Source organism: Danio rerio, chromosome 19 (assembly GCF_052040795.2).
Source record: "Danio rerio strain M-AB ecotype USA chromosome 19, GRCz13ab, whole genome shotgun sequence".
In the NCBI taxonomy this organism is placed as follows: domain Eukaryota; kingdom Metazoa; phylum Chordata; class Actinopteri; order Cypriniformes; family Danionidae; genus Danio; species Danio rerio.
Genome location: NC_141039.2, coordinates 34,699,475 through 34,726,248, shown reverse-complemented (window position 1 = coordinate 34,726,248; position 26,774 = coordinate 34,699,475). Strand labels below are relative to the sequence as shown.

Below are 26,774 nucleotides of genomic sequence, written 5' to 3'. Positions count from 1 at the left end.
TTCATTTTTTGTAGAAATTGTAATTCAGTTTCATACATTAAGATAATTTCTCTTAATATTACAGGGTTTGTTTGTAGGGTGTAACAATAAATTTTTGCATTTGGGCGCAAAGCTTGAAGTGTTTTGTTTTCAAACTTTGAAGTGTTCCTAGTGCAACTCACTGCATGCTCCTAATAAAATTACATTTATTGATGTATTGTGTGCTCTACAATTATTTATTCAAATGTATTTCTTTGATTTTAACCCTTTCACGCTTACGATCACACCAGTGTGATCTGCTTTGGCTGGTCCCTAAAATGTACAATCACACTGGTGTGATTAGAGCATTCAGAGCACACGTCATCAACTGTTAAAATTTAAATCTGATGGCACACACTGTGGCGCAGGGTGCACGGCTCTTGTCATAAATCAATTTATCCATGCTTTCAAATTAATTCAGACATTCAATTACACATAACAAAAGCAAAACATATCATTTAAGGTTTGTAAAATACACTCAGATGTCCATGGAGATGGCAATGATAATTATTTTTAAATATAAATGGATGATATGCACAAAAATTATGCTATATTGACTTAAGTATCCCATGGGATACAGCTGAAGATACTCTCGCAAAGACTAAAGAATACGTCAATATAGCATACTTTTTGTGACACTGTAAAGCAAATAATAGTTTTACATTTTTGTGAGAGTTTGGTTTAGAATTGAGATAGGTATAGATAGTAGTAAAATACAAATAATGGGTAATGCAATAAATAATATAAATTCTTCTCATTAACTTTCGATCACAGCTGTATCCCTTCTTGGAACAACGGCGGCGCCCATTAAAATACATCAATATAGCATGATTTTTGTGACACTCCAAAATAAAATACAATTAATACGTGATTTGATTAATAATATACTTCTCATTAACTTCCGATCGCAGTTGTATTCCTTCTAGCAACAATGGCGGCGCTCATTACCCAAAACAACAAATAAAATCCTTAATAAGCCGTTTAAAAGACAAAATATATGTTCTATCACATATTTGAGAGTGGGAGTATTAGAAATTTCACAATATAATTCGAACATTTGTCAATATTTACAGAAAAGGGCAAAAAAACTAAATACGATATGTACATAGATCATTGAGTCTGATGGGTCACGTTGACCCATGGCCATGTGAACTTTTGAACGCAATGGATAATAAGTAACAAAAAAAAAAAAAACAGGTAGGAGGTTCAGGTAGAGTATTTTAAACACGAGTGAAAGGGTTAAAGAGACTTAAATATATCTTTATAAAACCTGAAGAAACTGTATAAGCTTTTTGCTGTAGCCAGGCTGCTACATTTAAACTGCTGTCATTATTCGTATATTGCATTATTTGCACACTTTTTCTATCTTTCGCTCAGAGGCTGCCATACTAGAGAGTCATGGGATAGAAGTGCCGAGCCCCAGCTGCCACTCCAACAGCGAAGAGGTCGAGACTCAGGAGTTTGGAGATCAAGTCACGAGTCAGCGCTTCTCTGAGCAGGTTAGACATTGCTGTAAATACACTACTTCAACTGTTTTCAGGGTCAGGCTTGTTCTCTTGATCAGGGTTTCCGCAGAGTCTCCGGGTCTGGTAGGAGCACTTTTAGCTTAGCTTAGCATAAATAATTGAATTGGATTAGTCCATTAGCATCTTGCTTAAAGGTGCCCTATAAAGATAATCTGGGTATGCATAGGCGAGGCAGTGGCGCAGTAGGTGGTGCTTTTGCCTCACAGCAAGAAGGTCGCTGGGTCGCTGGTTCAAACCTCGGCTCAGTTGGCGTTTCTGTGTGGAGTTTGCATGTTCTCCCTGCCTTCGCGTGGGTTTCCTCCGGGTGCTCCGGTTTCCCCCACACTCCAAAGACATGCGGTACAGGTGAATTGGGTAGGCTAAATTGTCCGTAGTGTATGAGTGTGTGTAAATGTGTGTGTGGATGTTTCCCAGAGATGGGAAGGGCATCCGCTGCATAAAAACTTGCTGGATAAGTTGGCGGTTCATTCCGCTGTGGCGACCCCGGATTAATAAAGGGACTAAGCCGACAAGAAAATGAATGAATGATTGAATGGGTATGCATAGACATATCTGTAGAATAATAAGAGATTAGTACTTGGAAATGACCATACCATGAGCCTCAGACACCATTGTTTCCTCGTTCTCATGTGAACTCTGTAAGCGTTTAACCCTGCAAGTCTTAAAAATAGGCCAATCAGAACAATAAAGAGTGTTGCGTTGCTTACGGGGCATGTCCTCAAGATTTTGTGAGTACTTTAGGTCACATTCATCTGGATCTGACAAGCAGCCGGGTCATCAGGAGAACGGCAGTCATAACACTGACTGATATGTTGCACCATTAATTTGCATTTTGAAATAACAATGATATTTTTTCTCCCTTATTTTAAATTGTATCAAAGTTTATATAAAATTTATTATGTGGGACTCTTATTTTGAAAATAGGAGATGCTACAAGTCGAATCAGTTTGATTTACTATGCGTTAATAAGCAACGATTCTTTATATATATATATATATATATATATATATATATATATATATATATATATATATATATATATATATATATATATATATATATATATATATATTATTCGAGTCCTGATCAAGAGGTAATGTTCGAATCCGATCGAGTCTGAAACCATGTGATCAGGCCCAATTTCCGATCATGTGATCGGATCTGGACATCCCTAGTTTCCACACACTTTTTAAGTGTAGTCAACTTGTGTGGGTCAAGAGTGTGTCGTTTTCCCATTTTAAGTTTAAACCTTAAGTAGTTACATCATATACGAAATCTGAAGGAGAATAAAAAGTTGATATTTTCTAGGCTGATATGGCTAGAAACTGTACTCTCATTCCGGAGTAATGATCAAGGAACTTTGCTGCTGTACCATGGCAGGAGCAGGTGCAATATTATGCAGTGGTAAAATTCTACTCTTTAACTCTGAGGGACTTGTAATTGAGCCTATTTTCAAAAAAGTAGAGTGTTCTTCTCGTTTTAATCTGTCCATGTAACCCTACTTCTAATTCTCAATTTTTTTTATCTCAAGGTGTTTAAGTTGAGATAAATGAGATCAACATTATGATGCTGTTACATTTGTGTTACGAATTTCATTCATAATGGTTTTAAATTTGACTTGATGAACCGTGCAGAAACCTGTTAGATTGTGATTGCTTTGTTTTCCAGGAGGATCTCTCTCAGAGAAAAGACATTGAGCCAGAAGGTGTCATGCTACCTCCTGTGGAAGTGGTGTCTCTTCCCAGCCCGGCCTGTCAACTAGTGGAGCGAAAGCTGGATGAATCGAAAAGGGAGGCTACCGATGACGATTAACCAATGAGTCGAGTCAGGCTGCGTCCAAAATCGCTTACTTCCATACTATATAGTACGATAAAAACAGTATGCGAGCCGAGTAGTATTCAAAAAACAGTATGCGAGAAGTATCCGGATGACCTATTACTTTCCGGCGATGAAGTGCGCATCTAATGGACGATATGGTATCCCATGAGGCACCACGAGAGAATTCATGAATATGAGTTAAGTGACGCAGGTGGGTCACATGATAATAAAAAATGGTGGATGTAGCACATCCAAGTTCCATTCACACTAATCACATTCATACTGTATAGAACTAATTTTTCTAACAGTTGTGTAGTAAATTGAAATTCCAGTGTAGTACCTACTGAGTAGTAGGCGATTTCGGACGCAGCCATATTTTTGGTCCAAAGCGGCTTGACGTTTTTTTCACAGCCAAGCCTGACTCTCTGGTGCCTCTAGTGGTAGGGAGGCCACTGTATCAATGTATCTACAATAATCACGCTTGTAGTAACGGCAATATTTACTCTATTCAGTATATCGTGCATTCCAAGACAGTCTTAACGCTTCCCCGTATAAGGGAAAGATGCGTAAAAGTGCAAACTAGTAACTTTTTTTCTTCTTGCGTAAGCTCTTTTCTTTTATTTCTCACTATAACGTCTGTGCAAGCGAGCAGTGTAGAGAAACCTGCAGGACAGGTGTTTAATTTGACAGAAGGGGTGCGTTGAATTCAGTTTGAAGGAGCTCAGTAGTCTCGTAATTGTCATATGCAATAGTTAAAAGACAAGATGGGATGGTACACCCCTGAAAGATACACCAACTCAGGTAGAACTAAACTTGGCAATTGAACGAGAAGATCACCATTGTGGAAATCAAAGTGTTTCCCACAGTTAATGGTTCACTGGGAAGATATGGGTCCCATTTCATCAAGCATAACAGGCTGTGTACATATTGTTTTTCTTTTTTTACTTTCAAATGCGATCTGAAATTAATATTCAGATAATCATAGCTCAGTTTTTGTATACACGACGATTGTAAGCTCTTTGTATCCAGCCACTTAAGCTAATCTCACCCTGACTAGTGTGAGGGGTCTAAAATGCTTCAAAAGTTTCCCCCCCTTAAGGTGTTATTTGCTATAAGCATCATTTACTTACCTCTTGAATAAGGTAATGCAGTATGTAAAATGACAAGTATATCTGCATCTAATGCAACAAGCTGCTTTTCATTGGACTATTGGATATCCACTTTTTGATTTTATGTGTCTTAACGAAAGCCAAAGCAAGGCAAGCTGTAAAACAGAAGATTTTACATGGACTAAATGTTTGCTTAAGGCACATCACCGTGCCTCGGTGAGAAGCGCTTTGAGCGTGTAAAGGCTTTAAGCTGCATACACAGTATGGTTATTCTGGCCTATCAGCTCTGTACACAAAAACAGTATGCAATGCTGCGCGCTGTCCAGGGCCCTTACTCTGTGCTTTTTCCTAATGACACAAAATAAAATCAATAAACAAGCATAGTGTGGAGATTGAATTCAATTTGTATTTAGAATAGCAATGCTTCTTGCATGTTCTTCTTTTCTTCTTAAAACAGGCCTACACATTACTATTCTTTTATTGTTTTGTTCATAAGATTCAAAATACTGTAGAAATAGCATTCTGAAATTGGAAAAAAATTATGTGTTTTAATTGATAATTTATAAACATTGGCAGTTTGGTGAAGATTGATGAATTTTCGGCCATTATATCAGCTATAATATACACTCACTTCATTAGGTATACCTTACTAGTACAAGGTTGGAACCATTTTGGCATCAGAACTGCCTTAATTCTTCGTGGCATAGATTCAACAAGGTACTGGAAATATTCCTCAGAGATTTTGCTCCATATTGACATGATGGCATCACGCAGTTGCTGCAGATTTGTTGGCTGGACATCCATGATACAAATCTCCTGTTCCACCACATCTCAAAGGTGCTCTATTGGATTGAGATCTGGTTACGGGAGGCCATTTGAGTACAGTGAACTTATTGTCATTTTTAAGAAACCAGTCGGAGATGATTTGCACTTTATGACGTGTTATCCTGCTGGAAGTAGCCAACAGAAGATGAGTACACTGTGGTCAGAAAGGGACGGACATGTTCAGCAACAATACTCAGGTAGGCTTTGGCATTTACACAATGCTCAATTGGTACTAATGGGCCCAAAGTGTGCCAAGAAAATATCCCTCACACCATTACAACACCACCAACCTGAACCGTTGATACGAGGCAGGATGGATCCATGCTTTCATGTTGTTGATGCCAAATTCTGACCCCACTATCCGAATGTCACAGCAGAAATCGAGACTCATCAGACCAGGCAACATTTCTCCAATCATCTAATGTCCATTTTTGGTGAGCTTGTGCAAATTTGTAGCCTCAGTTTCCTGTTCTTAGCTGACCGGAGTGGCACCCGGTGTGATCTTCTGCTGCTGTAGGTCAGCCACCTCAAGGTTGGACATGTTGTGCCTTCAGAGATGCTCTTCTGCACACCTTGGTTGTAACGAGTGGTTATTTGAGTTACTGTTGCCTTTAATCAGCTCGAACCAGTCTGGCCATTCTCCTCTGACCTCTGGCATGAACAAGGCATTTACACCCACAGAACTGCCACTCACTGGATATTTTCTCTTTCTCGGACCATTCTCTGTAAATCCTAGAGATGGCTGTGCATGAAAATCCAAGTAGATTGGGAGTTTCTGAAATACTCAGACCAACCCATCTCCAACCATGGCACTTTCAAAGTCACTTAAATCCTCTTACTTCTCCAGTCTGATGCTCGGATTAAACTGATGCAGATCGTGTTGACCATGTCTACATGCCTAAATGCATTGAGTTGTTGCCATGTGATTGGCTGATTAGAAATGTGCGTTAACGAGCAGTTGGAGAGGTGTACCTAATAAAGTGGCCGGTGTGTGTATTCATAAACATGAACTGAATATAATTTTAATGCTTTCTGTAATTATGATTATTTGATTATATTTTGAGAAACATGCAGTATTGCAGTAATTCCTTTTGGTTAAGTTCACATAAAAGCACTTGTCACTTGTTTCATGTCACTTTTTTTCTATTGAGTTTTTTTTCTCAGTAATATGTTAGTTAGGTGGTTTCAATATGTTACAAGCTGTGTTTTATAATGCTAAATGCTGCATTATTTTGTGTTTATTTCAGTGGCACCAGGACTGCATTGATGTTTGCTAGTTTCACTCACCTTTTGTCTCTTACTGTCAGCTTGCTTCACTCAGCATTATGTTTCTTTATGTTTTTGTACTGACTGGAAAGATGACAGTGAGTTTGATGTGTAATATTTAAGTGTTTTCAAAGTACGGTACATCAGAGTGATAAAATGTTGATTTACAAAATGTATTGACTAAATATCTCCCGGAAAATACATTCGTAGGCCACTTTTTAAGATATACCTGCATATCTGCTCAATAATGATAAAATATAATCAGCACATCACATGGAAGCAAGTCATTTAGTGGTAGAAACTGTTGATCTACTGGAAAAAAAAGAGAAAATACTCAATGAACACTTGTGAAAATGTCTTGTTGATGCCAGACGTCTGAGATGAATGGCTGAAGCTGAGAGAAGGGAAACTGTAACTTACAAACAAGTATTGCAGAGGAGCGTATCTGAGCACCTCGAACACTCAATCAGATGATGATCCCCAGCTCCAAGAGCAAAAATTGGGTTATGGAAGGCTGGAAAAAGGTATAAACATTCTGAAATCATCAATACATCCTGCTTTGGGTCAACAGGTCAGACTGCTGGTGCGAGAGACATTGTTTTCAGTCTGGGGTGAATGGCTGACGCTGACAGAAGGGGAAACTAACTTACAAACAAGTTCTGCAGAAAAGCGTCTCTGAGCAAGTCGAACATTCAATCAGATGATGATCTCCAGCTCCAAGAGAGTAAATATTGGGTTATGGAAGACTGGAAAAAGGTACATCATGAAATCATCAATACATGATGCCTTGGGTCAACAGGTCAGACTGCTGGTGTGAGAAATTTTTTTCCAGTACCAACTGAGCATTGCTTGAACACTAGTCTGATAATGTTGCGGACCATCTTCATCACTTTATGACGATTTTCTAATGGCTATTTGTCATAAAAATCAAATCATAATACATGTTTTGATTGCATGCCTTTCATTTCAAGTAGCCAACTCAAATCTTCCCTTGCAGAGTTGTTATTCATTTATCTGCAGGAAAAGGGGTAAAAAAAAAAAAAGTGGTTACTAGACTGTAGTTTGTTTTGAAGGAGACAGGAAGGTTAAACTTATTTGTTTGTTGCTGTCCATGGTGCTGCAGGTGTACATGTGTCAGAGGCAGAAAGGCACTATCATCCAATGTTTAAAAACCACAACAACTCAGGAATATGGTCTTGATCTTGGAGGGATAAAACTAGCAATGCTTGAAAATAGAGTCATTCTGAATGCTGCTTTGTTGAGGCGGGATGATGGATTGTGGAAAATTACACAACTTCTCAATCAAGGCGTTAGGGGTGTTTACAATGGAACGCTAAATTGCCTCTGAAGACATTACTGTGGTCAATTCATCATTGTAATCAAGCTGTCTCCCTGTACACTCACACACTTTCTTCATATAAATGTACAAAAAAAGAAGTACTTGCTGTACAGTCATGTAAAGTTAAATTATAATAAACATTAAAAAATGCACAACCTACCATACTGTATCTCCACTGGTTCGTGATGTATTGGTAAGTGGCAAAAGTTAAACTAGTTTGTTTAAACAATGAAACATTCATCTGTGGATGAATGTGTGTTAGCAATTTCTTCATTATTTCTGGATTGTAAATGTTTGTTACTTTGTTAATCTACATTAAAAGCAGTAGATAGTCACAGCATAATTTACCTTTGTGAACCTGCTGGGGGATTATAAATCTTGTACAGTATGTTAACGAGTGAAACGTAATTCAAGGTAACCATCAGGAATACTAGCTGGGCGCATAGCAGAAAATGAGAAGCCGGGTTCTTACACGCATGTTTCAAAGAGCACCATTGCCTGCGGTAAATATATTAATAGTTTATCCAAATATGACAATTTTGTTAAAAATAAAAACGGGTGCCCGCGCGACTTCCGGTTTGAAAGAAAGCGCGGCGCATCCACGTATTGCCGTGAACTAAAGAGAAGTAAATGTTGACTAACCTTACATTATGATAATACGATTGAACTTAAGGAAGACGAATATGCTATTTTAAGGATGTTTTAGCGCCTTTCTGTGCTTTGAACGAACTTGTTGCAACCGTTGCTGTCTGGAGCGAAGATCTAGGAATAATAGGGTGAGTAATAAATGGCACTTTCGGGCCTGTACTGACTTTATAATAGAAAATGTTTTATTCTAACAGATTCAGTGGCTCTTTAAGCTAATGCTTTAAGTGAACTTTACGAGAAGTAGCGCACTCGTACATAGCTAGACTTTGTAAATTAACAATGCTTGAACAATAACAGAAAGGCACATACACGACCGAAATAACAAACAATTATTTACATTCACAATCCTTTTATCCTTAACAATAATAATACAACAGCTCATAGACCTTATGTAGGATGAAGATACGGGAATATGTTTTTAAATTAGTATATCTGTAAGTGATTTTTTAAAGGCAAAGATTTTTCTTTTTGTCACCATTATGAAATGTTTAAATATTGTCTCCTTGCTGATTTAGCTGCAAAATATTTGAACCAATTGAGATGACACTAAAAAGCATAAGTATACAATGAAAGTAAGTAAATCCTAGCAACCACCTCAGCCCATAATGACATAGGGATTTCTATTAACTGCTTATGAGAAAGATCCTTTTATTATTATTAGAATAATAATAATTATTATTATTATTATTTTTGTATATTTTATTTTAAACGGTTTTACATAATGTACCAACAAAACAACACACACAAAGAAGAAGAAAAAAAACAACCCAGGCAGTTTGAAACTGCAGATGAGATTTGGCTCCAGGGAATGTATCCTCTCCAGTTGTATGACATGAAACAATTCACCCAACCAAGCTTTAAAACATGAGGAGTCTGAGGATTTCCACACTTTTATTTTTTTAATTAAGAAAGATCCTGCATTCCCCTTGTTAATTAGCTGGATGTTGGATGAATTTCTTCGAGCATCGCCAGTAGAGGGCAATAAATATGTATGTAGATACAGTATTATTTACAAACACCGTTATTACTAGGCATAGACTGGTTTAAGATTCTAACAGTATGAGAACCTTGGATAAAAATATGATTTTACGGTATTGTGATAACTGCACTAAAATATATTCTTTTTAAATGTGTGGGTAAAAAAAACAAAAATTTGAGAAACAATTATTTTATAACAGTACACACGTCAGGCTAAATAATTCAAATGAATCACTGACTTTTGCTTTGATCATTAAGAAAGAACACAGATTTCTTTACATTTTAAAATGGCATTTTTGGATCGTTTCTGCTGGATATACTGTTGTCCTAAAAAACAAAAAAAAAGTAAATAAAGAAATCTTACATCTTACATATACCGTAGAAACAGTATAGCTGAAATATTTGGAGGTTTTAAAATCTTGATTTTTCCAAACTGTGTTAAACCTTGAAAACGGTTATCATCCCATGCTTATGACTGCATCATGTACAGTAATGCACTTTGTTCCTACATTTTACTGTAAAATAAGTCAAGAAATCTCATCTGTTTTAATGGAAACTTTAATTGGAAGTCATAATGACAATCCTTGCAATTAAATGAAACTAATTTGCAACTAGCTAGCAAGATTTGCAGCAGGGGTTAAACTAGGCACAGTGTGGGTAGTTGAGGGGTAAGATGAAGTCACCATATATCAAAGCAACAATACAATTATGGTAAACTTTTTTCCCAGTTTCATCTAAAAGGAGCACAAACTCAGGTCAGACTTCCCAAACAGAAGCTTTCTTATATATAAATCTACCTTATTTCCATGTTGACAGAAAAATATCCACCCAGCATAGTCCTCTGTGTGGGTCATATTCCTTCTTTAGCGCTCTTTCTCTCTGAGCCCCCTCCCCGTGGGAAAGCTGGCCTCATGTGATTGTGGTGGCCCATACTGGAAGCTGTGGTTGCAGCACTGACTCTACTGGTGCCAAAAGAATGGAGCACCAGACCCACACATACGCGCGCACACACACTCCGGCCTGACATCTACTTACATAAACACACTCTGCGCTCACACGCGAGTCTCTCTACGCACACTCACACACGCCACTCGCATGAGAATCTGCCCCATGTTTGCTGGTTGCGCCACATCCCTCACAGACACACAGTCCCGCCACAGTCTAGCACACGCATACACACATTCCATGCCTGTTTTAAAGTTCAAACTGGGGAAAACACACAGCCTAACAAACAGCAACCCAAGAACCCAAAGAACAGCATCACTTGGCCATCACATCACCATAAACCAGTGCTTTGATTGTCTGTTTTAATTGCTCCTTTGGTGGTAAAAGGCATGATTATTCCGTTTCATGGTCATCACGATCTTAATTTGAGAGCATTTTGGAAATGATGCATGCAGTCTTTCTTGCGGTGTTGTTAGAAAGCTGCTTTGTTTCTTATGAGTCAGATGTAATGTTTGCTTTCTGTCACAAAATATGTGCATCTTAATTCAAAAGGATGAAAATAACGCATTTCAGTTTATACATGAGTTCTTTTACTCCTTCCAGAGATTTGGCCTTTCGTCTGCCATATAAAATGCAGAATTGTCTAGCTGTACATACACGCACCGGCCACTTTATTAGGTACACTTACTAGTAGCCGGTTGGACCCCCTTTTGCAGTCAGAACAGCCTTAATCCTTCGTGGCATAGATTTAACAAGGTACTGAAAATATTTCTCAGAGATTTTGCTCCATATTGACATGATAGCATCATGCAGTTGCTGCCAATTTTGTCGGCTGCACATCCATGATGTGAATCTCCCGTTCCACCACATCCCAAAGGTGCTCTATTGGATTGAGATCTGGTGACTGTGGAGGCCATTAAAGTACAGTGAACTCATTGTCATGTTCAAGAAAGCAGTCAGATGATTCACGCTTTATGGCATGATGTATTATCCTGCTGTAAGTAGCTATCAAAAGTTGGGTACACTGTGGTCATAAAGGGATGGACATAGTTAGCAACAGTACTTAGGTGGCGTTGACACGATGCTCATTGGTACTAATTAGCCCAAAGTGTGCCAAGGAAATATCCCCCACACCATTACAGCGCCATCACCACCAGCCTGAACTGTTGAGGCAGGATGAATCCATGCTTTCATGTTGTTGATGCCAAATTCTGACCTTACCATCCGAATGATGCAGCAAGAATCAAGATTCATCAGACCAGGCAACTTTTTTCCAATCTTCTACTGTCCAATTTTGGTCGAATTGCGAATTGTAGCCTCAGTTTCCAGTTCTTAGCTGACAGGAGTGGCACCCAGTGTGGTCTTCTGCTGCTGTAGCCCATCCCCCTCAAGGTTTAACTTGTTGTTCATTCAGAGATGCTCTTCTGCATTGTGAGTGTATGTATCGTTAATTCATGTGAATGATGATATTTACAGCTCTTCGTGAAGGACACATTGTTACATGGTTCTGTGGAATTATTAATTCTGATTGGTCAATGGGTGACGCGGTTGCCACACAGAAACGTCAATTGGCTGAATAAGTTGGCGGTTCAATCTGCTGTGGCGACCCCGGATTAATAAAGGGACTAAACTGAAAAGAAAATTAATGATGAATGAATGATTGGTAAATGATGTAATTTTATGAATTTTTAAAAAAGTTTTAGTTAGAGTATAAAAAGCTGAATCAAGCAGGGATTTGAACATATCTTGACTATAATTTGTGGTGAATATGTATATATGTTGCACCTACAGAAAAAAGTTCTTAGTTTCAATTCTCAGTTTTTCTGGAATTATTAGGCATGGCCCATGGGTTTGAGGAAAATCTAAATTTTTGTTTTATTCTATGAAGATCTGAGAACATTTCATCCAAAATTCATTTAAAAATATTGTCATTTAATATTATAAATATTTATATAAAATTTGCTGCCTTGTGCCAACGCATGTCTTCCACCAGTGCTGATATACAGCCACATCGCATTGCTAATCATGTGATATTTCTCATGTGTAACATTAGTAACTGAAAAGTTGAAAAACATAAAGCATTCAGTAAATATCATTAAGTTAATTATTATTAGTTTTTATTATGTTATCTATTGATTTATTTTTACCCTTGCCAACTGTTTATAATTTGTTTGTATACTGTTAATATTCTTCTTATGTTGTTTTCTTTTTTCAAAATTTAGTGAGATATATATGTTTGTACTAAATTCTACACATTTCACAATAACAAATAAAAAAGAGAACTGAAAAAGACTGACTGACAGTATTTTATCCCTCAAATAGTGTTTTTTTAATGCAAAAGTGTGAGGATTTGTGTGTGAAGAGTTCTGTTTTTTACTTCCTGTGTGTTTTGAAAAGAGCGGGTTAGTTTGGTTTGACTCTAATTACAGTGTATAGAGGGAGAGTGGTTGGCAGAGGCACCGAGAGGGCACACAGTGTGCCTGGTTTCCTCATGCTGTTGCAGGATCAGGGCCAGCAGCCACCATGTTTGCACTGAGTGGCCGCTGTACCGCAGTGTTCCCATCAGCCTCTCTGGAGACAGCTAAAGAAGCAGATGCTTTAAGTGGCACCTTGCTCTTATAGCACCCAGAGGACTCTTTCAGATAAGACTCGGTTTGTGCACTTTGTGAACACGGTTGTTGAACTTTCTATTTTTGCTGACACATGTCTTTTTTGTTTTTGCATTTTTAAGATCTCAGTTGGTGTGCAGTAACCCATACGATAAAATATCATAGCTAATAGTTTTCCATTCAGAAAAACAGAATTGATAGATTTTAGAAAATGATAGAGAATAGCTCAGAGTGAGGTACTTTGGAGTATATTTTACACTAGTGCTGCCATCTTTTGGATTCTTCATGTACTTGCACAAATACACTTCATTGATCATGTACACACAGACATCACCTGACCTTCGTCATTGCAAGGTGTGCTCGTTTTTGCGATTGTTTTAGAATTTCACATGCAGTTGCCTATGGGGGAAATTACCAGGAATAATAAACGGCTGAAAACGGTCATTATATTATATAATTGAATAAGAAACTATAAGAAGAATAATATAAGAAGTAAATACCAGTTTACAACATCAAGTAGCAAAACGAGCTGTTTTTAACGTCTAAATACGAATGGAAGTGAATGAGAGCGGAAGTCTCAAGCCAAAACGATTCAAATGGCTGCACCTGCTCATTCAAGGAAAATAAGGTGAATAGTACAGCTGTCAAACCTGGAGCACCGCAACTCTGCACAGTTTAGTTTCAAGCTTAATTAAACACACCTGATCAAACTAATTAAGTCATTCAGGCTTGTTTGAAACCTAGAGGTTATGCTGCGGTCCCATGCGAAATTCTGTTGTATATGGCGCTGCAAAAAGGGGTGGGATTAAACAAGGTGATTAGACTTTTTAAAAAGCGAGCGATTGGTCCATATTTTAAATTTCTGTCCGGAGAGGTCATGTTTTGATCCTCGATTGGTCTCAATCAATCATGTGATGCTATTTCGCAAGTCAGAGTTCACTAAACTTGAACTTTCCAATGCATCGAACTACGACCCTGCGTTTCCTGTCTGATGCATTCGCGTGCGTATGAATGGAAGTCTATTGGAAAAAAAGTGCAGTGTGATCGCAGCTTCAGTGTGTTGGAGCAGGGTTGGAACTAAACTGTGCAGGGCTGCAGCCTTCCAGGAACTGAGTTTGACACCCCTGACCTATAGACTATATAACTGCAGGTTAACTATGTTTATATTTAATAACTGTTAAAAGCTACTAGTTACTAGTTAATTAGTTAAAGTTATTCGTAACTAATAAAGTTATGGTAACTAATAACCTTAACTTTTCCAAATTTATTTGTAATGTTATAAATGTGGACCTTTTGAAAACCTGCTTTGAAACAATCATTGTTGTGAAAAGTGCTATACAAAAAACTTGAATTTAATTTAATTTATTAGAAAAGTAAGTAACGAGACTGCTGACAATTGGTGGTTTCAGCCAATTTAAATTTATTCAAACAGAAATCAGGTATCTTAAATTTTCACAATTTTACATATTTCAATTTTTGAGAGATTTCTTTCACATACATTTATGATATCGTACCCCAAACTTTGGAAAAGTAGAGTATACTTTAGAAATTTATTAAGCATAATGCTACAAAAATAACTTGTTTACTCAATTATTAAAATTATTGAGATTTTACCCAAGTTTACCCAAAAATGAAAAGCGTAGCTATCAATTTACTTGATCACCCTCAGTCTATCCAAGGTGTAAGTTACTTTTGCTTTTTCCCAAAGTACCAATTTAAAGAAGATTTATCTGAAACCGAAAAATCATTAGTAAATTAGTAGTGTGATTTATGTTTGTATTTTTACATTTATCCCCATTTATTTTTTGGTTTTGAAGTATTTTGCATTATATGAGACATTGATCTTTCTTTCATCAACTTTTAACCGTGGAAAAAGTTCCAAAAAGTGACTCTGATTAACATTTTTAAGAGTTTATATTGGTATATTGTCTGTGTTGGTGTTGTATAATCCAGTACAAAAACTTGCCGGTACTTTTTTCTGTTATTTTACAAACCTGTCTCTCTCTCTCTCTGTTTTACTTCTTATACTGTATATTATTTCAAATGACTAAAATGTCAATAAAAGTCACTTTGATAAATTGTAGTTGAATTTTCAACAATAAAAAATCAACAGAGCAGAGATAAAACTCCCATAATACAATTCACAACCATGAATAAACGGAATAAACGTAATAAACAAAAAACACGTGTGAATCACAAAATGCATTTTTAATCTGTTATTTAACCTATATTTTTTACAGTGTTGTCAGTGTTGATTTATGATTGCAAGTCAAAATGCTACTGGCTTTTTGAGAGTAAAAAATCATAAAGTAACGGGAAAAACAAAATATATACCTGTGATCATTGATGATACATTAATAAGATCATATAAATTAAAATGATCACTGTGTTTAAGTAGATGCCTTCACATACTGATAGTTTAACTTTATAAGACTTTAATGCAGTGGTGTCAAACCAGGGCCTGGAGAGCCGCAGCCATTGCACAGTTTAGTTTCAACCCTGCTTCAACACACTTACCTATAGGTTTCAAACAAACTTGAAGGACTCAGTTAGTTTGATCAGATGTGTTTAATTAGGGTTGGAACTAAACTGTGCAGAGCTGCGGTGCTCCAGGAACTGAGTGTGACACCTGTGCTGTAATGTAACGTCATGGGCATAGGTATTAATTTTATTTAGCCTGTATATGTTTTTTTTTTAATTCTTCAAGTGCTGATTGGCTTGCATTTTTATGGAAATATATATAAAAAAAGTCACTGACCTCTTGTATGGCCTGAGGATGAGTAGAATAAGTTTTAATTTTTATTTTTAGCTAAATTATTCCTTTAATGATTTGCTCTGTTTCCCAGTGCTGGGTTGCAGCTGGAAGGGCGTAAAATGTGCTTGATAAGTTGGCGGTTCATTCTGCTGTGCTAACCCCTAATGAATAAATGGACTAAGTTGGTGGAAAACGAATGAATGATTTGCTCTGTTGCTGCCATCTTATGGATGCTCCATGTACATGCGTGCACACACACAAATAATTAAACAAGAAGGGTTTTGATAAGGCACATTTCTCTTTATATAATCTCCTCAAGCACTTCAATCTCAAATGTTCGATATATCATATCAGATTCCAAGTTAATGCATAAATGACAGAGTAAACAAATACACTTAATATAAAAAGATCAGAGTTCTAGAAAGTTCCAGTACCTGGATGCTAAAATCCAAGTTCTTAGCAATGAATTGCTGTCAGCCAATCTTTAATCATCTGGTCTCTCTGAGAGTCACATTCACCTTTATTGTATCGATTTGACACTTTTTACTTGATTCCCCTTCTATTTTTTCCTGTTAATGTAAACAGACTTTATTTTTTATTACATTTTCATATCTGTAAATGCCATTTAAGTTGGAATAGTAGAAGGAACTCAATAAACATTTCAATTTGAGCTTTGCAATTCTTTGCTATTCCCTTTCATATTTATGCATCTGAAGGGACTTACATTGCATTGAAGGTACACATTTATCACACCTTACAGTCCTAGGGTATCGAACCCACAACCTTGCTGTTGCAAGCGACATCCTCTATCACTTGAGCTACAGGAAATCATTAGCATTTAATGGTGCTAATTAAGTCCAAGTGACAAAGAAATGTACTTTTTGCTTCCAGAGTGTCCCAAACTCCAAACTTGAGGTTCTTCAAAACGCCCCTATCTCTGTGCCCCAGGCCTGTGCAGATTTACTGGAGGAACTCAAAGCCCTGCGACCTCCAGCTGGAGACCCAGCAGGCACGAAGGGTCTGAAGGAAATCTGTGGAGGTGAAGAGTTGGAGGAAGACGAGGAAGATGATGGGACTGTGCGCCCCTCAGGGGAATGCTGTTGAAGTCTGTGAAGATGTCCCGGAACGGACGGCAATTGACGCACGGAGGTCAGCGCTGGGTTCAGTATTGTCCCCTGGGTGCTCAATGATCCCATTCGGAGGGCTGGCGAAGGGTAGCCCAGAATGGTGGCCGTCCCATGTGGAGCCAGATCCCGGCGGGCGTTCGGGGGAAATGGAGTGGACGACGCTGGAGGCGATGCAGCTTGCAGCTGAGGAAAGGATGCCCAAGGCCAGGGAGGGAAAGGCAGAGCAGCGGGACTCTGGAGGAGAGGATCCAGCTCACTGGCGCAGTGGCTAAGGTGGGACACGAGGCGCGCACCGATGGGGTCTGATGATTCAACGCCCTCCAGAGAGCTGAGGTATCGCACCACTTCTCCAACACACTCCCGGAAGCCTAAAGTCCTGTAGTCCACTGCCAGAGCACGGGCATCAAAGTAGCCTGAGAGAAACAGAGAGAGATGTTTAAAATTGACTTTATTTTATTAAAATTTTAAAATATTAGTTCTCCATCTTTAACAAAGCACAACATATCTTTCTAAATACACACTTTCTCAGATTATTCACTATTGTTGGCATTCTTATAAAAACTAAATCAGAATAGATTCTCACTTTAATTAAACTCTTTAAAACTTCTTGACAAACGTCACCCTCTGTTTTCTTTTTTTATTTTCTTGTTTAATGTAAAGTGCCATTTTGGCTTTTTCTACAACAAAATTAATGATTTGCTCTTTTTTTCTCTTCTTTTTTGCAAATTTGAAACCAAAATGAAATCAACCTTAGAAAAAAACTACCTTAAAATCCACAAACATTAAACTAAACATCAGAAACAACATGTTGTCATGTTGTTCCAATACAAATTGATTAGATTAACTTAATAGTTTTTATAAATGTAAGTGGATTGAACATAAAACCATTAAGTTTAAATATGTTGATTCAGCTCATTTTAAATATAAATATTACAATACAAAAAGGCAGGTGTTTCCGAAGGAGGACACAGTGATCATTTTGCAAAACCTCCTTCTTAAAATATAAAAATAGAATGTAATGACTTTTTAAAACTACCTTTTAAATCTTTGAGGTCCAAACAACTTCTTTGAGGAGTCAATATACTTTTGGGTGAGAAAAACTTTAATAATGTTACAAAAGATTTACTAGTAGGATTAGAAGGCTGTTATCATGCATCCACATGGTTAATCCGCTATCACATACTGCTGCGTCCAGAAGTGAACAACAATCATTTATATTATTTATTACATTTCCTATTAATTGTATTTTATTAATATCTATCCTAAACCTAACCATCACAGTAATGTAAAAGCAGATCTGGATCTGGAATTTTCTCTATTAGTATGGCTGATTAACCATGCGAATGGATGATAACAGCCTTCTAGTTGGTTAATCTTAAAAACGAAAAAGGTTTTTTCACTCTTAAAGTTTTCATTTCCAGAAATAAAATTTTTGGCAGCACAGTGGCTCAGTGGTTAGCACTGTCATCTTACAGCCAGAAATTCCCTAGTTTGAGTACCAGCTGGACCAGTTGGCATTTCTGTGTGGAGTTTGCATGTTCTGCCAGTGTTGGTGTGGGTTTCCTCCTCCTAAATTGGCCATAGTGTATGATTGTGTGTGTGTGAATGTGAGTGTGTATGGGTGATTCCCGGTACTGGGTTGCAGCTGGAAGGACATCCGCTGGAATAGTCGATGGCTAATTCCGCTGTGGTGACCCCTGATGAATAAGGGACTAAGAATAAGGAATATGAATGAATGAATTTTCATTTTCGAATGAACTATCCTCTTAACTTGTGTTTGGGGATTTGTTCAAATCCTAATGAAAAGTATGAAGCTAGAAGCTATAACAGTATAACACCCTAATGAAAGTTCCCTGATCAGTGTCTCCTCTCACCTTTGCCACCCATGGCATGCAGCAGTTTGAGATGATCCACTGTCATCTGCAGGATCTCAGCCTTCTCTAGTTTAGAGGAACCCTGGCCAAGAGCAGAGAGAGAGCATCGGTTTGACTTTTTCTTTACTTGTAAACATTGTACACTGAACTCTTTGACATCTCATCTGTTTTCAAAAATGTAGCCTGCGGTGTCCCGCCTGATCGTCTTACCTGCTTCTCGAAGGCACTGGGTACGAGTCTCCTGAGCTCTGACAGGCTGTGGTTGATCCTGTCCCTGCGCCTCTTCTCAATTATCTGTGGAATCCAGCGGAGTCAATTTAAAGACAGAACAACGATTTGAAGTGGAAAGCATTTGCTAACCGGATTATTTCTTGCGGCCGAGGCCTAGTCGCAGCATTCTCAAGATCAGATTTTGGAAACAAAATAACAAGTCAACTATAGGAAAACACAAATCAAAGTCAGACAAGAGGGCTTAAACTGTAAAAAGTGCACGCTGCTGGAGAGGGTCGTGTTGCAGGGGAGTTTTGAAAGACCTTGAGATCATATATGAGTGATATGTATTCGGTCTGTTCCTGAACAAGCCAAGGGAAAAACAGAGCTAGATTGACGTAAACTCACCCCTCTTCTCTTCTTGCGCGCCAGGATCTGTGAGGTACTGCCTGGAGACATGGACCCAGTGACAGGGCTGAGCGAGAGAAAGAACGAGCGGGGAAGGGGACAGATTAAAGCTTTGATGTCAATGCATATTGTTGTCATTACTGTACTTAATACAAGGCAGAAACGCTGTTGCACATCATCAAACCCAATCTAATTTGTCTTGGGGAACAGCTAGACACGGGAGCGCCGGGGTAAACAGAAAACAAGATTATTTTGGTTTAACGCGTTTTTGGACATTATTGTCAGATGGCTGATATGTTATGATTTTTGCATCGTACGAGAGGCATTTTCGTTTTAAGCTCAAAAGACATGATGATTACTTGTCCGCAGGGCAAGCTGCAATGGTGGCTTTTGCGTGCACATCAATACTCCGTATTATCCTTCAATGTGGATCTGGTTTGCATGGGCACTTTCTGTGCTCTGCCAGCGGAATGACACTGTTTGTTTTGCTTTACTTTGACTTCCAAGCATAACTATTATTTTTATATCATATTGTTATTCCTTTTAACATTAAGAGGCTTAATTCACAAACATTCCGTTTGTTTGGTGGAAAAGAAGATGGTCCAAAAAGAAAATTAGTTGCAGGAATATACTTTTTTTTTTTTTTTGCAGTCCTTTTAAGAGTTTTCAAAGGCAATGGTATGAGAAAGGACTGGTTGCAGGATGCAGTTCAGAAGGACCAAACAGCAGTTGCTGGAGACTTCAGTCTAATGACTAAATGACTGAGTGAAAAATGCAAAACAGACAAGGAAAAGGCAGGCTGGAACAGCAGAGGACAGATATGCCTTTCAAGAAAGAGTCAAATAAGATCATTACAGGCCGTCCTGCTTCACAGTGGCCCAATTTGTGATTTTTGACAACGTTTGTCTGCTGTCGTGTCGCGGTAGTCAACAAACAGGAATAGTGTATGACAGTGGAATGTGTTAAAACAATGCATTTAATCTCCCGAGAACACAACAACAGGACTTTTATAAGCATTATTGGTTGTACTATAAAGAATTTTAGTTTAGTTTTGCAAAAGTTTTAGGTGTTTCTTCATCAAAACATAATAAAAAGTACATTTGTGTGATATACAGTTGAGGGCAGAATTATTAGCCACACTGAATTATAAGCCCTGTTTATTTTTTCACCAATTTCTGTTTAACGGAGAGCAGATTTTTTTTCAACACATTTCTAAACATAATAGTTTTAATAACCCATTTCTAATAAGTGATTTATTTTATCTTTGCCATGATGACAGTAAATAATATTTTACTAGATATTTTTCAAGACACATCTATACAGCTTATAGTGACATTTAAAGGCTTAACTAGGTTAATTAGGTTAACTAGGCAGGTTAGAGTAATTAAGCAAGTCATTGTATAACCATTGTTTGTTCTGTAGACTATCACAAAATATATAGCTTAAATGGGCTAATAATTTTGACCTTGAAATGTTTAAAAAACATTTTTACAAAAATTAAAACAAAAATTAAAAACTGTATTCTAGCTGAAATAAAACAAATAAGACGCTCTCCAGAAGAAACAATAATATTAGACATACTGTGAAAATTTCCTTGCTCTGTGAAATATCATTTGGGAAATATTTGAAAAAATAAAAAAATTCAAAGCGGGGCTAATAATTCTGACTTCAACTGTTATAGTTTAATGACACCCACAAGCACTGAAAATTGCATAATTTACTGTAGCAAGTAGATATAACAAGTGTACTGTAAAAAGAAATGTTACACCTTTTTTTAATTGAGCTTTGTTACAGTGTAATTACACTTATAAGCACTGTATATTAATTAACATCCTTACTACACTGCAAAAAATGCTTTTCTTACTTAGATTTTTGGTCTTGTTTCTAGTCCAAATATCATTATAATATAAAAATCAAGAAGCATTTTCTAGACAAGAAAAACATATAGTCTTGTTTTCAGAAATAATATGCCAAAATTAGGTGAGTTTTTCCTTAAAACAAGCAAAATAATCTGCCAATGGGGTAAGCAAAATATTCTTACGTCAAAAGAAAAAACAAGATTAATTTGCTTACCCCATTGGCAGATTATTTTACTTGTTTTAAGGAAAAATTAACTTAATATTGGCATGTTATTTCTCAAAACAAGACAATATGTTTTGCTTGTCTAGAAAATGCTTCTTAATATAAGAAATTTTAGATATTTAGACTAGAAACAAGACCAAAAATCTAAGCAAGAAAAGCATTTTTTGCAGTGTATATCATTAGGTTTACAGTTTAGGGTAGGCATGTTGCAGATAATTATGCATAATTTCTTGTAGTAAGTACATGTAACGTAACACGGGCACTATAAAATAAAGATTACCCTTTATTTAGTAACACTTTAAGTGACCTTTTTACATGTTTTGTGTACTACTTAATATGGAAGTTACAATTAGTTATGCATAATTACAATGCCTGCATTCTAACCATATTGTAAGTAGATGTAATTAATTAACATTACCCAGTAGTTCAATGTACAGTTACATTGTAACAAGAACACCTTAAAATAAAACGTGACCCTTTATTTTAGCTAACACATGCATAAGCACCAAATAATAACAACATAAACCTGCTATACATTTTAGTTTAGTATGATTGCTTGCACTAGATGCATATAATGGGTGAAATACCATTTTCAAAATTGGCAAATTCTGGCAAATGCAAAAATGTACTCAATTTATAGCATATTTGTAGCTTGATTTGTAAATGTAAAACGTAATAAACAGCACAGTACATTACCTGTGATGAGGCCTATGGTTGCTTCTCTAGAAACACCTTGCATTTTGACAACCAGAGCTGCTTTTTTTACACTTTTTAGTACTTTTTTTTTATTCTAATACATCTTAAATTGAGATCTGTTGAGTCTCTAGGCTACAGTGTGAGCTCTACACATACAGCGATTGACAGCTATGTCAAATAGTCCTCACCAGTAGCTGTCCTCCTGTCCGACATCGATGAGTTCATCCGTGTCTGAGTCTGGAGAACTGTAGTCATGAGGTCTCTTCATCTCCACAGGTTCCTCAGTCCTCCTGTTCAATCGATGGAGCGATTTAGCCTTTCAATGTTTATAGAGATGATCTCAGATGATGGATTTCTCCTCTATCCTTCAAATGCAACAGTAAGGAAAGCAGCCACCTTCTAAAGCAAGCACGCCCCTCCCTATTTCCTTTTCTCTCTCCACCTTCTTCTCCCTCTATCCTTGAACCACAATACAAGCACGCTGTATTGGGAGTCTCTGTTAGACCTTGTTGCAGACTTAGCCTGCTCCTTGTTTCTGCTCTTATGTGTACTTGTGTTTTGACATCCCCAGACCTCCAGGATTCAAAGTCGGAGAATGACAGTCCTCCTTCTCTCACTGTTTCAACTTTCTGTCTCTCCGTCACTCTCGATCTTTTGCTCTCTGCTGCGGCAGCACAAGTGACTGAACTTGGGCACTTTGGCAAAGTTGCCAGTTTTGGCTCCCTCTTCCTTGCCCTCCCATGCTCCCTCCCAGCCCCTCATCACCCCTCCCTTCTTCCTCTCTCTCTCTCTCTGTCATTTCTCTCCTTTCAATTAGCCTCTTTTCTCCACCGTCTCATCTCGCTCTATCTTTACCCCCCTCGGTCCCTCCCCTTCTTCCTTCTGTCTCTGTTTCCCTCTGTCTCCTCTTTTCCACTCTTTTTAATTAGTTTCCCTCCCTCTCTCCCAGGACAATAGGAAGAACGCTGTGGGAATAAAGTCTTGGGTTTGGACCCACATGCACACTTACATTGGCCCCAAAAAGTATACTAATAGACTTAAGACAGACATATAAAACTATATAAATAAAGTTCCATTTTTGCTTTAACTTTTACAGAACTTGTATGACAGAGTATTTATTAGGCTACTCATACTTTGAGAGTTAAAAATTAACAAATAAAAATACAGTCACTTCAGAAGCAATACCCATGAGTATGCCCAAATCTGGTTTCTGCAGTTTATTTAGCCAATCATTCTATCTATCTATCTATCTATCTATCTATCTATCTATCTATCTATCTATCTATCTATCTATCTGTCTGTCTGTCTGTCTGTCTGTCTGTCTGTCTGTCTGTCTGTCTGTCTGTCTGTCTGTCTGTCTGTCTGTCTGTCTGTCTGTCTGTCTGTCTGTCTGTCTGTCTGTCTGTCTGTCTGTCTGTCTGTCTGTCTGTCTGTCTGTCTATCTATCTATCTATCTATCTATCTGCACTGTTGGGAGGCGTGTGTTGGCTCAACCGTGCAGGCCAAGTGCCTTAGTGCCTCCACCAGTGATGACATGCAGCCATATCGCACTGCTATGAGTGTGATATTGCATTTATATAACAATTTGACGGCATAATCGTATGTATAAAAAAGAAAATCAAACACGGAGAATCTCAAAAACCCTTTTTCACAAGGAACTACTTTATTCCACCACTCATTCATATCTGCAGCTGACCATCAGAACAGCTGAAACCGTTGCTAATTCACTAACGTCACTTTAGTGCTAGTATTTGAATAATTCTCTAGCGTAATATCTAAAGTGATGACAAAACACTTGCAAAAAATTGTTGCTCACATTTTTAAGATTGTAAAGCTGAGCGACATGAAATGCCATCAGTCTACAGAGATTTCTCAGTGTTTCTCTGTTGCAATCAGGATATCACAATGATTAACCCTGAAAAAGCCAAAGCAAACACCACCAGTCTCTGTGGTATAAATACAGTTATACAAAATACAAAAGAGAAAGATTGATTTAGAATGTCAGCTGTATATAATAATTTTATAATTTATATTTAATAATTATAAGTATAATTTGCTCAGCTGTTGTCAGAAATTTGTGTTAAGAAAACGCTGAGTTTGTCCTCCCTCTAAGGACGTTTTATGTGGTCTCTGTCGCCATATTATGGAATGTCAATCAACACTTTCTTTGGACAGGCTGATGGCGGGCGATGCACTGAATCTCTGAAATTATTAACAGTTTAAAATAACCACTATCCTTATACGTAAATAGACTGCATAGTTGCAATCTAAACAACTACATTCTTGACAAAAAAATCATCAAAAGTACATTATGTTGTCCAACAGCAGCAATATTTGTAGTGTCCTATGCTTGTCGCTGCATGTGGGCGGAGTAATACGCAAGGGGGAAAGGTGAAGAGGCTGTACTAGTGCTCTTATTTGCAGAACTATATCATACGGCCATATATATATATATATATTTATACAACAGTTCTGTCTGTTTCTCGAATCTGATTGGCTGATAGCTGTGATATAATTAAGTAATATCAGCACCCGTACAGCCTCTTTACCCTTTGTGTATTACTCTGCCCACATACAGCCAGCATAAAGCAGACACTACAGATCTAAAGTTTAAAAGATGCTTGCTCAGCTGTTTAACTGTCAGCTTATGATTTGAATCCAACGCGGAAAAAAGTAGTTCCTCATACAAAAGGATTTTTGAGACTCTCCATGTTTGATTTTGTTTTTATATACACAATTATGCCGTCAAACTGTTGTATAAATTCATTATCACACTCGTAGCTGTGCGATATGGCTGCACTAAGGCACTTCTCCCACCAGTGCCGATATACAGCCATATTGCACGTGCTACTCGTGTGATATTGCTTAAATATACATTCAGTTTTTATATAAATTTCTAATTTCAATAATATTATTGAATAGTGTGCAAATGTGTATATGATTTATACACAATACAGTTTGCAAATAATTTTTCCTCTCTTTTAGTAAATATATTATGAGAGATTTTAATTGCTGGTTCCAATTAGATTTTAAAATTAGATTTTATTTTATGTTTTTAGTCTTTTAGTTTCTACTCTCAAAATTGTTCCACATAAATCTGCAAATGTTTTTTTATTTTTTTTTACAGAAAAAGGTCAGCGATTCTAATCACAGATATACTAACAAACAAAACTATAGCCCCTTTCACACATACAGACCTTTCCGGAAAATTACCGGCAATTTTCCGGAAAGGATGTATGTGTGAACAGGTCCTTTTTGAAAATACCGGTAAATTCGTTCTGGCTATTTTCCGGAAAGAGAAGTTGTAACATTACCGGCAATTTGCCGGAATGCTGCGCTGTGTGAACGCAGAAGGAATCTTTCCGGAATAAGCGCGTGCACGTCTAGAACGTGCTGACGTAAGACTTCTGCTTTAGCCAATCACAACAGTCAGACGCATTTACGTCCGCGCGGTTTGTGGGAATAAAAGCCTTTGAATATTTTTCCAGACGCATTTAGCTGCTAGAAGTTAGTCAGATAACGTTTATATGTTCTCCTTAATGCCAACTGTGCAAATAATCATCGATAAGATGCTTATGATAAGCCGTTGTTTGTTTACCTTCAAGCTTTGTGTGTGCCCATGAAACAGCCTGTGAGCGCCAGCACACGCACATATTATGAACATCTCGACATGCGAATATGATCCTGTGAAAGTTGTTTACAATATTGATCATCAAAAGAGTTTGTAATTTAGTCAAATGTTTACAAATACAAGCGCAGCCGTTTAAAGCTCATTTGTGGTGAATGATGTCAGAATTTACCGGTATTTTGGAATGGATGTGTGAATGCTCTTTTCCGGAAAATTTCCGTAACGTCCTCGCCTGTGTGAACAGCGCTTTTTTGAATATACCGGTAAAGTCGTTCCGTAAATTTTCCGGATATTTACCGGTATCACTGTGTGAAAGGGGCGACTGTACCAGGCAGCCTCAGAAAAGCCTGATCAACAAATAACTTTTATTTATAATAACAAATAAAAAGTTGATTGAGAATCACTTTGATTTCAAATTGACTTCCTCTAGGTTTTTGGCAAAGTAGCTCATTTAGATCACCTAGTTAAAGGATTTTTATTTCTTTTGTTCCAATCATCTCGTAAGCAAGTGTTGACACATTATTGTCACCATTTATGATGTACTGATGTTCATTTCATAGGTTTACAAAAAGACAGTTTTCATTTTGTTCCATGCAGCTTTTGTCTTATGTAACACAATGTCCCAGGGCTAATGTCAGACCATCATGTTTTCCTTCAAATTTGGTCCTTATACAATCTAATTTAATTCAATAACCAAATAGGAGAAGGAAAAGAAGAAGAAATTTTGGCCCTTGTGCTTGTAGAAACAAAAGTGGGCATGAAAAATCAAGATTGATACTTTGTTGTTGTTACCTTTAATCCAAAGCTTCTGCAAATGTCCTGATTCTGAATTTGTTCATACATTTACCAAAATCAGTATTTTAATTTCCAAATGTTTATACATTTACCAAAATCAATATGTTACATTCCAAAT

The 26,774-nt window shown here is 37.3% G+C and overlaps 4 protein-coding genes across 9 annotated transcripts in view; 3 read left to right on the top strand and 1 right to left on the bottom strand.

Annotated features, from left to right (window-relative positions):
- Window positions 1-4,852, top strand: part of zgc:91944 — a 30,481-nt gene extending 25,629 nt beyond the window's left edge. For all 4 annotated transcript variants that reach the window (XM_087294324.1, XM_087294323.1, XM_087294321.1 and 1 more), the window contains 2 exon segments: window positions 1,396-1,517; window positions 3,213-4,852. In XM_087294324.1, coding sequence (XP_087150450.1) covers window positions 1,396-1,517; window positions 3,213-3,356 — 266 coding nt within the window. In that variant the 3' untranslated portion in view covers window positions 3,357-4,852.
- Window positions 1-26,774, top strand: part of hpca (hippocalcin) — an 802,490-nt gene that overhangs the window by 140,547 nt on the left and 635,169 nt on the right. The window lies entirely within an intron of this gene.
- The window catches only part of zbtb8b (zinc finger and BTB domain containing 8B), a 67,364-nt gene continuing 48,902 nt past the window's right edge, over window positions 8,313-26,774 (top strand). Inside the window, exons 1-2 of one of the 3 annotated variants that reach the window (XM_087294390.2) lie at window positions 8,313-8,677; window positions 16,728-17,296. In XM_087294390.2, the coding sequence (XP_087150516.1) occupies window positions 17,259-17,296 (38 nt within the window). In that variant the 5' untranslated portion in view covers window positions 8,313-8,677; window positions 16,728-17,258. The remainder of the gene's footprint in view (window positions 8,678-16,727; window positions 17,297-26,774) is intronic. The other 2 variants (XM_087294391.1, XR_015515899.2) reach the window with 2 other exon arrangements.
- On the bottom strand, window positions 16,116-22,935 carry heyl (hes related family bHLH transcription factor with YRPW motif like). The gene is made up of 5 exons (NM_181736.2): window positions 22,422-22,935; window positions 19,456-19,522; window positions 19,048-19,131; window positions 18,838-18,919; window positions 16,116-17,376 (listed from the first exon to the last, which is right to left on the bottom strand). The coding sequence occupies exons 1-5, from the start codon at window positions 22,499-22,501 to the stop codon at window positions 16,757-16,759; spliced, it is 933 nt and encodes a 310-aa protein (NP_859425.2). The 5' UTR covers window positions 22,502-22,935; the 3' UTR covers window positions 16,116-16,756.

Bases quoted from the DNA above. Each gene is read 5' to 3' on its own strand.
- heyl (NM_181736.2), bottom strand. From the start codon at position 22,501: ATGAAGAGACCTCATGACTACAGTTCTCCAGACTCAGACACGGATGAA. The intron at 19,523-22,421 runs GTGAGGACTATT...TCTCTCGCTCAG, and splicing joins GGACAGGAGGACAGCTACTG to CCCTGTCACTGGGTCCATGT. The intron at 19,132-19,455 runs GTGAGTTTACGT...TGGATTCCACAG, and splicing joins CGCGCAAGAAGAGAAGAGGG to ATAATTGAGAAGAGGCGCAG.